The sequence below is a fragment of the Capricornis sumatraensis genome, chromosome 13 (genome assembly GCF_032405125.1).
Source record: "Capricornis sumatraensis isolate serow.1 chromosome 13, serow.2, whole genome shotgun sequence".
NCBI lineage: Eukaryota > Metazoa > Chordata > Mammalia > Artiodactyla > Bovidae > Capricornis > Capricornis sumatraensis.
In genome coordinates, this window is record NC_091081.1 from 83,684,499 (window position 1) to 83,696,726 (window position 12,228).

At 43.4% G+C, this 12,228-nt stretch overlaps 1 protein-coding gene across 3 annotated transcripts in view; it reads right to left on the reverse strand.

The window, feature by feature from the left end:
• Positions 1-10,903, reverse strand: part of PLG (plasminogen) — a 48,387-nt gene extending 37,484 nt beyond the window's left edge. For all 3 annotated transcript variants that reach the window (XM_068985559.1, XM_068985558.1, XM_068985557.1), the window contains exons 1-3: positions 10,796-10,903; positions 5,832-5,967; positions 4,470-4,576 (exon numbers count right to left, since the gene is read on the reverse strand). In XM_068985559.1, coding sequence (XP_068841660.1) covers positions 4,470-4,576; positions 5,832-5,967; positions 10,796-10,844 — 292 coding nt within the window. In that variant the 5' untranslated portion in view covers positions 10,845-10,903. The remainder of the gene's footprint in view (positions 1-4,469; positions 4,577-5,831; positions 5,968-10,795) is intronic.
• Positions 10,904-12,228: the final 1,325 nt, after the last annotated feature.

Here is a 12,228-nt window from a genome sequence, read left to right on the forward strand (position 1 = left end):
TGTGAGAAAGGACACTGTCATCCACTGTCTAAAAACACAGTCTGCGTGAGAGTTATTTCAGGCTTCCCTGGTGGCTCAGTGGTAAAGAATCTGCCTCCCAATGCAGGAGATGTGGGTTCAATCCCTGGGTTGAGAAGATCCCCAGAGAAAGAAATGGCAGCCCTCTCCGCTATTCTTTACTGGACAGTTCCTATGAACAGAGGAGCCTGGTGGGCTACAGTCCATGGGGTCGCAAAAGCGTCGGACACGACTTAGCAACTAAACAACAACAGTAAAGAATTATAGTTCGGTGTGGGGCACTGATTCCTTTGTCCAGAGCTCCTGCCCTCCCGTGTGCTGGGCAGATGCTGCGTGCTGAAGATGCTGCATGCTGGAGATGCTGCGTGCTGGAGATGCTGTGTGCTGGAGTAGGGCCGCACAGGTCCTGCCTGAGAGGAGCTTACATCCCAGTGGAGTCTGGGGCTCCAAGGTAATCAAGGACACAGACTATGAAAGAGACAACCTCATGGCAACATGTGTAACAGAGAAAATAAATAACATCGTGAGGGAGTGGATGGGAAGGGGTGAGGGCTTCTTCGTGGAATGGGCAGACCTGCAGAGGCTGAAAGAGATGCAAGCCATTTCTAGGCTCACGGTGGTATTTTAAGTGTGAAAGAAGTACCAAAGAGGGTAATACAGTTGTGGTCTACTCCCAAAGTTTACGGAAGATGCTCTCAACCAGCCTCCATTTTAACAACTTGCTGGTTACCCAGTGGGCCCCATCCTGCCTTTAAAACACACTGCCAAGGGCGGCCCTGCAGCCCACATGTGGCAGGATGGGCATCTGTGGCTGGCAGGCCACTTTCAGGAGTGCTGACCCACTCTGTTCCCACCAGTTGGATTATATGTTTACCAAGAGTCAATTGTTTTTATTTCCAAAACTTTTTATACAGCTCTATTTGATTACGGATGATCTAAACTGAGAAATGAAAGGAAGAGGGGAAGGAGCTTTTTTTATAAACTAAGATAAATAGTTTCAAGTAGTTGAAAGAGTAGAGTAGTTCTTTAAATTGGTATCAAGGGGCTTTCCTGGTGGCCCAGTGGTGAAGACTCTGTGCTCCCACCACCAGGGAACACAGGGTCCTTCCCTGGTCCAGGAGCTAAGATCCCCCATGCCACAGGGTGCGGCCAAAACAAACTGTTACCAAAACCACTGAGAGCCGCCCATCCGTGTTGTTGACATGACTTTGAGAGAAGGGGAATCATGAAAATATAAAGGAATTTTACAGTCAGATTGTTAACAGGTGTCTCTATACTTGCTCAAGTTCAAAGAGAAGGACAGATTATGGTAGATAATTCATGAGTGTGGTTTATACAAGAAATGCTCTAAATAACTCCCGTTGTGGCTCCAGATTCAAAGAAAAAATGCCTCTGCTTTACGTCCAAAGGTACCAGCATAAGCTTGTGTTTTCAAAGAAAATATAAGCTATTTACAGTATATTTGTATCATCTTTTATGATTTCCCACTCAGTGTTTTTTAGTAGAGGATATTTCTTTTACAATGTTGTGTTGGTTTCTACCATCAACAATGTGAATCAGCCATAAATATGTTCATATATATATATATATGTGTGTGTGCGTATATATATATATATATATATATATATATATATATATATATATATACATATCTCCTCCCTTTTGAGTCTCCCTCCCAGCCCCCCAGCCCACCCCTCTGGGTCATCACAGAGCACTGAGCTGAGCTCTCTGTGTAATACAGCAGCTTCCCACGAGCAATCTATCTTACACACGATAGTGACTTAGTTGTGAAACAAATAGTGGGAAGCTGCTATATTACACTGGAAGCTCAGTTCAGTGATCTTGGGCTTCCCAGGTGGCATTAGTAGTGAAGAACCCGCCTGAAAATGCAGGAGATGGAGAGATGCAGGTTTAATCCCTGAGTTGAGAAGATCCCCTGGAATAGGAAATGGCAACCCATTCCAATATTCTTGCCTGAAAATTCCATGGACAGAGGAGCCTGGTGGGCTACAGGCCATAGGATAGCAAAGAGTCAGACACGACTGAGGCAGCTTAGCACACAGTGTTATACATGTCAATGCTTTAAATTAATCGATCAATTTTCTGGGTAGAATACTTCTAACACACCTATAGTAACTAGTGCTTTAAACTCAACACTCTGTATAAAGATTGCAGATATATCTTCAGTTCAGTTCAGTTCAGTTCAGTCGCTCAGTCATTTTCGACTCTTTGCGACCCCATGAATCGCAGCACGCCAGGCCTCCCTGTCCATTACCATCTCCCGGAGTTCACTCAGACCCACGTCCATAGAGTTCGTAATGCCAACCAGCCATCTCATCCTGGGTCGTCCCCTTCTCCTCCTGCCCCCAATCCCTCCCAGCATCACAGTCTTTTCCAATGAGTCAACTCTTTGCATGAGGTGGCCAAAGTACTGGAGCTTCAGCTTTAGCATCATTCCTTCCAAAGAAATCCCAGGGTTGATCTCCTTCAGAATGGACTGGTTGGATCTCCTTGCAGTCCAAGGGATGCTCAAGAGTCTTCTCCAACACCACAGTTCAAAAGCATCGAGATATATAATGCCAGTCTATATGCTACACTTATCAAAAAGGTAAACAAGGTATTCCAGAGGCCAGGGGTCGGGGAGGGGATTCCCAAGCTGCAACTTGGGCAACGAGGAGCCGGAAGAACAGAGGAGGGTCAGGATGAGCAAGCCTGTGCTCCGCCTGCCGCAGGAGGCACAGACATCAGCCCCACACGCGAGGTCGGCTGAGTAACACAGCGCCCGGTAGCGACTGGTGTGTATTTGGACTTTCTTCTAAGGGCACTGAGGGTTCGAAGCAGGGCGGTGCTGGACCAGCCGCTGCTGTGATGAGGGCGGCTTTAGACCCAAATGGCAGCAGTGGCCCTGATGGCCAGTGGAGATGAAACTTATCTGACACCGACTGTTCCCAGAAACACGCTGGCAGGTAATTTTGCAGGGGGTCAACATTCCACAGTAAAGACACAAGCACCCAAAAGCAACTGACTTTTGACTCTTTCCCTCTCTTTTGTTTGTATGTACCCGCCACAGTTTGTATAACCTTTGGCTCCTTTCCGTCACCCTGAAAACAGGCAACTCTTCAACTAGCCAAACGAAGCCTAGAGGTCACCCCCTTGATCCTTTTGGTTAACCATTTACAGAGGACATGTTTAAATGGTAGCATTTGCACACAGAATCCCACCAGCATTTTTTAAATGTCTGACAGACTGGGTAAGCCCATGTATCTCTTCCTTTACTCACTAACTGCAAGACCTAAAAACGTCCACAGATAAACTTCAGATTTAATCTGCACTTTAGACTCAAGAGCTAGAGCTCAACAGTGGACCCAACGTGAGGTTAACAGGTGCACAGCTACTTAAAGCTAAAATGAACCACCACGTAGATATAATCCCAACCTAAAAAACACCTCTCAAAATCTTAGAGTTTGGTGGGGAAACTCGAGAGAACGTTGCAAGCTATTGTCAAGAATACGTGAAATAGGATGTTTCTTGTTGCCTTCATCACTTGTGATGCAGAATACCTGGAGAGTAAAACTGCTAGCAAAATAGTCCTGACACCCCACCAACAACAGAGAATAGGAAGACGCTGTAAAAGCACCATAAGTCACTTGAATCTTCGTACAGACTTAGTGAACTTGTGCACGCCCAAGAAGACACACAGTTTCTGAAGGAATCTAGGCCATTCGTGATCCTAAACAGCCAAGGATCCAGAGTTTTTAAGGAACTCTCGAAAAATGAGCTGCAACTTCTGCACATTTTCAAAGTTCTGCACCATTTCAGAGACTACGGGAAATATGGGCCATGACTGAAAGAAAAGTAGAACCTTTACGAGTAAAACTAAGGATACTGTCTCTATGCAAGTGTTACTGCAGATTGAAAACACCTCGGTTTTGCCATTGCTCCAGGCTTCAGACCACAGATCGTGGTCCCTGAAGAAAAGAAAAAAAAAAAAACAAGCTCATAAGGAACTTGTGGACTCCTTTCTTCTTAAAAATAAGAAGAAAATTTTATTTATATCTTTAAATAAGATATTATTTAAATATCTTAATATTTAAATCTTAATATATTAAAATAATCAATTAAAATATCTTAATATTTTAATATCTTTAAATAAGATATTATTTAGTATCTTATTTTCAGGTTCATAGAGGCGGAAGTGATTTTGTAAATCCAATTCCTGTGTTTTGAAATCAAGGGAAATGAAACCCAAAAGGTGAAATATTATATTCAGGTTGGCCTTGTGGGTTAGTGGCCAAATCTTCTGACTCCAAGTTCCTTTTCAGTGCACCATAGCTCCTGCATTTGCTGGTCTGATAAATAACAGGTAGTAACAGGGCTGGTGGGGAGGGAAGGGAGAGAGGGAGGAAAAGAAGAAAGAGGAAGAAGAAGGAGGAAGAAAGCATTGTGCATACTTCTCTTCTCATATAGAGTGACATCCCTCATCCTAAAGACTGGGGCGGTCTTGCTGTTCTCGCCCATTATGACACATTGTTGCTCTTTACTGTGATACTGGAACGCCCTGCAGAAGAGAAACAGAAAACACCATTCTAGGCCTTGATCTAAAGGAATTTAAACACCACTCTTATTTCCTTTGTGTAAAGCAATATTTAAGGAAGAAACTCTAAAGACGGCTTTCCATGAATCGAGGAGCTCAGAACTCACTTTCAATTCAACCTGGTACCATAATGAAAGGATACAGCAACATGGTAGATATTCTTTTTTTCTCTTCTACCTTCACCTTCTTCCCCTCCCCATTTTCTGTTTTAACTGCTTTATTCTTTCTTCGCCCATTTTTCTTAATGAAGCGCCAGAATATCTGCTTTGTGTGGGAAAGAAGCAACTGAGCTCCTTTGAACCCATCCCCGAGACGGTCCACGTGGACGCCTCTAACTTCCCCCTTGACGATGCCTCTGATTCTACCCCCTTCCCTCACGCCCCCCAGCCCTGCACTAGTCCTGTGTGGATACTGAGCCCGCCATCAAAGCCGTCCAAGGCTTCCTTACCAGCCCCATCTCCTACATGAACCTTTGCATCAGCTGACCCGGTCCCTCTCACAGGTGCCCAGCCAGGCTGCCCTCTGCCTAGAATCCTTCCCACTTGGTCGCTATTTACCAAGATTTCACCCCTCAAAGCCCAGCTCAGTTCCCCCCAACTCCACCCCAGGCCTTCCCTGGTTGTCTCAACTCTTAGGATTGTTCTTTCTTCTAAATCTTAACAGAGCACATACGGATTTTATCAATATCTCAAATTGGCTGTATTTTTTTTAACATTTTATCCACTTTCTGTGACTATACCATAAGTACAAAAGGGCAAGCACTGTTTTTGGGTCTACACAAAAATTTATCATATATACTGATTTTATATATCACATATAAAATCTATCTCACACACACACACACACATATATATACCAGATCACTGTATCTATGCTTCATGGCCCCTTAAGGTCTAGGACACTTCCAGTCACATGATCCTCAATAAATATTTACCAACAATGATGTTAAAAAGCTGCAACTTGTAACTATAGCTGCTGATGTCAAGTGTTAAATCATTTCCTTTTGGGAGCATTTTTCTAAAAGGGGCACTAATGAACTTTCACAAGAAACTATATGGTTTCAGATACAGGGAGCAAATACAGATTCCAAACTCCAACCTAATGAAATTCCTCTTAAATCCTATTTTCACTGATAAATCCCTGAGCAAATTTCTTGTGATCAATGTAATGTGTCTCAATCAACAGGAGTTCTGCGTAGGTGCAGTTACCAGGAACATACTTGCAAACGAAGTCTGTCTCCTCCTCACACTTGGCTGCGCAATCCTCTACGCTCCTTCCTGCCAGCTTCTTCCGACTCAAAGTGAGCAGGGAAGCCCCCTGGGTATTTACATAGTCATCCAGGAGGTCTCCGAGACCTACAAAAGTAAAATTAAAATGGAGCAATTGATTAATGCATCAACACCGCTGATAATTAATTATCATGAATTTCTAAATTATTTGCTTTGCACCAACCAAGTAAAATTTGCTGCTCTATTGGAAGCAACTGGGTGGCTGTGAATACAAATGACTAGCTAGGAAAACAATTCCATGAATACGTGGCACTGTGTTAAAAGATTAACTGGATTGCTAGGTTAATAGATTAGAACTATCTAACAATTTCCACATTAATGGGTATGAAACCTTAAGTAAGAAGAAATTTTATCTGTTTGCTAGTAGTTGCATGTCGATGGAGCACTAGGAGACCACCCTGGGGCAATGTTGATGCTGATTTGTCCATCCCTGGGTCTAAATAGAACTGCAGTTCAGTTCAGTCTCTCAGTCGTGTTTGACTCTTTGCAACCCTATGGACTGCAGCACGCCAGGCTTCCCTGTCCATCACCAACTCCCAGAGTTTACTCAAAGTCATGTCCATTGAGTTGGTGATGCCATCCAACCATCTCACCCTGTCACCCCCTTTTCCTCCTGCCTTCAAGCTTTCCCAGCATCAGGGTCTTTTCCAATGAGTCAGTTCTTCGCAACAGGTGGCCAAAATATTGGAGCTTCAGCTTCAACATCAGTCCTTCCAATGAATATTCAGGACTGATTTCCTTTAGGATGGACTGCTTGGATCTCCTTACAGTCCAAGGGACTCTCAGGAGTCTTCTTCAACATCACAATTCAAAAGCATCAATTCCTTGGCACTCAGCTTTCTTTATGGTCCAACTCTCACATCCATACATGACGACTGGAAAAATCATAGCTTTGACTAGACGGACCTTTGTTGGCAAAGTAATGTCTCTGTTTTTTAATATGCTGTCTAGGTTGGTCATAACTTTTTAAATAAAACCTAGAGGCCATTACTTGATTTCCCACAGTACAAACTTCGGTTGCGACAGTGTTGCTTAAACTAATGTGACAGGCATTCTCTGAATTGTTCCACCACCAGATACAAAAACTTTGTTGAGCTGATGATGTTGAGAAGAAACGAGACCTGGACTAAATCTGGACCGTAATACACGGTCGTTTTTATACTGGGCTTAGTAACCAGTATGCAATACAATACAATATTCAGTGACCCCTCACTGTTTATTAAAAAAGAAAGCATTTTGGGCTCAATGATCTGGCATTTCTGAGGAAACTGCACGAGAGTCTGGTACGAACAATGGTCTCAGTTTTCTTCTGAGATAGAATCTGAGTCACAAAGTCTGTCTGAAGCTCACTCTGCCCTTGGCTACTGCAGAGGGTGGCCAAGGGGTGCCCAGCCGTGGTTCCACCACAGGGCTGCAAAGAGAGCTCGGTGATCCGGGGCCAACACGGCCACTGAGACAGCTGCGGCTCTATTCCACCCATCGAGGTGCTCCCCTTCATCCTTCGGAATGGAACATCAGCCATGCTCATAAGCATGCGGGGCTAAAAAGAGGTTAATACACTGGAGACAGCAGTTTCCTAAAGTTTGCCTAATGGGATTAGGCAACCTGGCAACCTTGACCACTTTAGGGGGCGGAGTGGAGACCAAAGCCCAAGTGAGTGCGTTGAAGAGTGACCAGGACAGATGCTGGGAAGGTCTTGGGAGGACAGGTCTTTTCAGAAGCCTGGCTGTGAAAGGAGCATCTCCTAGAGGCCATATGAGGTCTCAGGAATGTTTTAATACTTTTATTTTTAATATTTTTATTTAAAATATCGTTGGTTTACAATGCTGTGTTCGTTTCAGGTGTACAGAAAAATGCTTCAGTTATACATGCATATTCTTTTTTAGATTCTTTTCCATGATAGGTTATTGCAAGCTATAGAGTATTGTTCCCTGAGCCACAGCAGTAGGTCCCCATTTATCTCTTTTATATATAATATCCAACATAGGGCTTCCCTTGTGGCTCAGAAAATATCCAACATAGGGCTTCCCTTGTGGCTCAGCTGGTAAAGAATCCACCTGCAATGTGGGAGACCTGGGTTAGTATTCGGGCCTGGAAAATTCCATGGTGTTATATCCCAACATATAACATATATTTTATATATGCTAATCCCTGACTCCTAATTTATACCTCCACCTCCTTTCTGCTTTGGTAACCAGAAGTTTGTTTTCTGTGTCCGTGAGTCTATATCTGTTTTGCAAATCACTTCATCTGCATCATTTTTTGTAGATTATGCATATAGGAGATATCATATGATATCTGTCTTTCCCTGTCTGACTTACTTCAGTTAGTACAATCATCTCTAGGTCCTCTGGGAAATTTTTTAAGATGACATATTCAGGAGCGTGTTTGGATACTGATGAAAATGATCCAGTAGGAAGGACCATCAAGGGCCAGATGCTCTTTCTCAGAAGGGCCATCCCTGACCACCTTGGACACATGCCTTGCTCAGGGGTGATGCGCTGACCCAGACTGAGACAAAGACATTCCCAGAGCCGACACTCTCCCTGCCTCTGCTTTTCCTTCCTCAACCTAAGATTCTCCAAACTGGAAGGATGGATCCTTCCACCCTTGAATAGGAGTTGACTGATGTAGCTTAATACACCAAAAATCATCCAATACATGTATCAAGATTATAGAGAAATGCATGTTTAGACCTACGCTCAGGTCTTCATCCTGCATTTTTCTCTGCATCGGAACTCTCCTTTACAGAAACAGGTGTGCTTTGGTAATTTCTATAGATCAGGGTGTAACTTTTTTTTTCCTTTCTTTTTTTAAAATTAGTCTATTTTAATTGGAAGATAATTACAATGCTGTGGTGGGTTTTGCCATACATCAGCATGACTCGGCCACAGGTACACGTGTCCTCCCCCATCCTGAGCCCCCGTCCCCAACCCTCCCCACCCTATCCCTCTGGCTTGTCCCAGAGCACCAGATTTGAGTGCCCCGCTTCATGTATCAAACTTGCTCTGGTCATCTATTTTACATACAGAAATATACATGTTTCAATGCTATTCTCTCAAATCATCCCACCCTTATAGGAAAGGGGGGAAAAAATCTCCTTTTACAGCTGTTCTCAGTGAGAGGCAGATAAGCAGTTTGCATTTCACAAACAGCCAAGTCTTTTCTTTCAAGCACACAAGCATGGGGGCACATACATATACTACTGTGATTTTTTAAAAACCCACATTATTGATAAACTATACTTGTTTTAGTCACAATATACATCTACATTCAGTCTAGGATATAAAAATAATTTTCTTACTGAAAAGATTTCTCTAATATTTCTTAGTCAATAAATAAACTCTATTACAACCCACTGTCAAATGAGCCCTAGAATTAAAGAAAGAAAATATGGGGATTTGCAACTTTTCAACCTACAAATAAAAAATGTATTCCTTTTAGGGATATTTCTTTGTCATATCAGCTCCTAAGGTAGGTCTCAGCAGGTATATGCTATGAAACATAATAACATAATTAAAGGGAAATTAATTAAAGGATAATAAAAACGGAAAGTTTCTTGTTTTGATTTCATTTATGCTGGCCTGCTCTACTTTCAAAGAACTCTTCAAAAGATCTAATTTCAGTCTTTATAGGATATATTTTATAGAGCTCTTGCATTTGCTTTTTTTACATATATTTATTTTTCATTGAAGGATAATTGCTTTACAATATTGTATTGGTTTCTGCCATATATCAACAAGAATCATCCCTTATGTTTATTTTTAAAGTTTCAGTTTAGTTCAGTCACTCAGCGATGTCCAACTCTTTGTGACCCCACGGACAACAGCACGCCAGGCTTCCCTGTCCATCACCGACTCCTAGAGCTTGCTCAAACTCATGTCCACAGAGTCGGTGATGCCATCCATCTTAAAGACTGGGGTTAATAAAAATGCTCTAAAAGTACCGTGATAGTTGCACGACTCTAAATGCTGAGACCCATTAGATCCCATGCTTCAAATGTGTTAATAATATAGTATGTGAATTATATCTCAATAAAACTGTCCAAAAAAAAAAGAGCCTCAAAGACATGCTTAGAATATTTTAAAGAAGATTTTAAACAAAGTTGAAAAAGTGAGACCCATCGAATTCCTTCTCAGAAAACCCTGACTGAAGTCCTGGTTTCTTCACTTTCCTGGCTTTGGGAGTTTGGTCAATAGGCAAATAATGTGATTTTCCTAACTACAGCTTTCCTCATCTATAAAACGGGGATAAGTCTACTACAATACCCGTTGTATCAGCTAAATAAGCTGTTGATGCTAAAGGACACACATGGGTATGGATGGATAAAAAAGTACCACTCTGCCCCGGGCACTCAATAGAGATTTGTTGAATTACTGTATGTACATCTCCTGACTAAGCAATGCTTGTGGTTTCTCCAGCATAAGAAGCAAGCTGAGATGTAGGGAATAAGTCGACGCAACCACACTGGTCAAAGACTGTGGTCAGAGAGATTTCGTTGTTCACATTTGAAAGTCAAGAGAATATGAAACCTTAGCAAAAATGGTCTAGCTTAACCAAACTGAGAACCAGGCAGAGAGACCAACAGCTTTGGGAGTTGTTAGCACTCTGGGCTGTTTTTTTCAACTAGAATAACTATCACTTGGGCTCCGTCTTTTATATTGAAAGCGTCATTCATTATTTTCTCTGTCCACTTGTCTCCAGTATTCACATAAGGGAAACGACCCTTATTTCTTGAAGAATTCCACCATCGTAGATGTTGAACTGGGAATCTGATGAACCAAAAGCTAAATTCGGCAAGTTGCCCATAAAACTATGATGGCTTTATTTTTAACATATTGCTAGGAAAAAAAAAATATTGATTCAAATGAAAAGCAAAATCTATAAGTCTTACCTGATTTCAGAAACAAGAGAAGTAGGAACACCACCTCCTTATGTTCCATTTTGGGACTGGCCAGCAGCGTCCCAAAAACAGTGTGTCCCAGTCCCAAGATGTTATTGACTTACAGGAGAGGAAACACACCCACAGACGAGATAATCACACAGAGTTAATCATTCTCCCAGAGGTCCACTGCCTCTGTGCTCTGAGGGTGCAAACATTACCTGGACGGGAGGATCTTACAAAATGTTGACAGCGGAGTCTACAATAGATGCTGGGAAGTGGTGGAGACTGCCCACCCCCACCCCGGCTGCCCCGGGCTGCTCTGCCTTCCTGCGCAACGCACCCCCCAGCCCATCTTTTCCACTTACTCTTCTCTCCTTCCCTCTTCCTTCTTTCGCTTTATTTTGGGTAAAACAAAAAATACAACAATAGCTACCATGTGCTGAGAACTTTCCTGTGCCAGACCTCCTGCACAGTTTCATTCAAATTTCAAAGCAGCAGTGCTGGGGTTTCCCTGGTGGCTCACTGGTTGGGAGTCCACCTGTTCCTGAGTCCAAGCTCACTCTGCCAGCTGCATGACAGGCCAGTGAATCTGAGAGATGAGGGGCTGAGGCAAGGAAAGACTTTAATCGGGGGGCCTGGCTGACTGAGAAGATGGCAAGCTAGCGCCTCAAAATAGCCGTCTTGTCAGGGCCTGGTTGCCAGATCCATAAAAGATGGATCCATAAATGATGGGTCACCTCCAGAGAGGTGAGGAAGCAAAGCAGAAAGTCTATTCAGCCCTTGCAAATGTCCCCTAGGATGTCCAGCCTCAAGCAGGAAAATGTGTTCGTTTTACTTCCTTTGATTCAGTTCAGTCACTCAGTCGTGTCTGACTCTTTGTGACCCCATGGACTGCAGCACACCAGGCTTCCCTGTCCATCACCAGCTCCTGCAGCTTGCTCAAACTCATGCCCATTAAGTCGGTGATGCCATCCAGCCATCTCATCCTCTCATCCCTTTCCTCTGTCTCTCAATTCCTTACAGTCCTTTGCAGGTGGGTGGCTCAGGTTATCTCCCTGAGGCAGGCCATTATGTCTGGTTAAAATAACAAAAAAGGGTTAAAGGCACGGAAGCAGATCCAATGTAAATTTGAAATTAACCCTTCCTGGTTACACAGCTGCCAATGCAGGAGATGGGGGTTTGATCCCTGTCCGGGAAGATCCCACATGCCCGTGGGACTAAGAGCAACTGAGCCCGTGTGCCACTGCTGAGCCTGTGCTCCAGAGCCTGGGAGTGGCAACTCCTGAAGCCACGTGCCCTGAAGCCAGTGCTGCACACGAGAAGCCACGGCAATGACGCCCATGCGCTGCCCCTGGGGAGCAGACCCCGCTACCTGCAACTAGAGAGAAACCTGCACAGCAGCAGAGACCCGGCACAGCCAACAATAAACAAAAAATCATAAT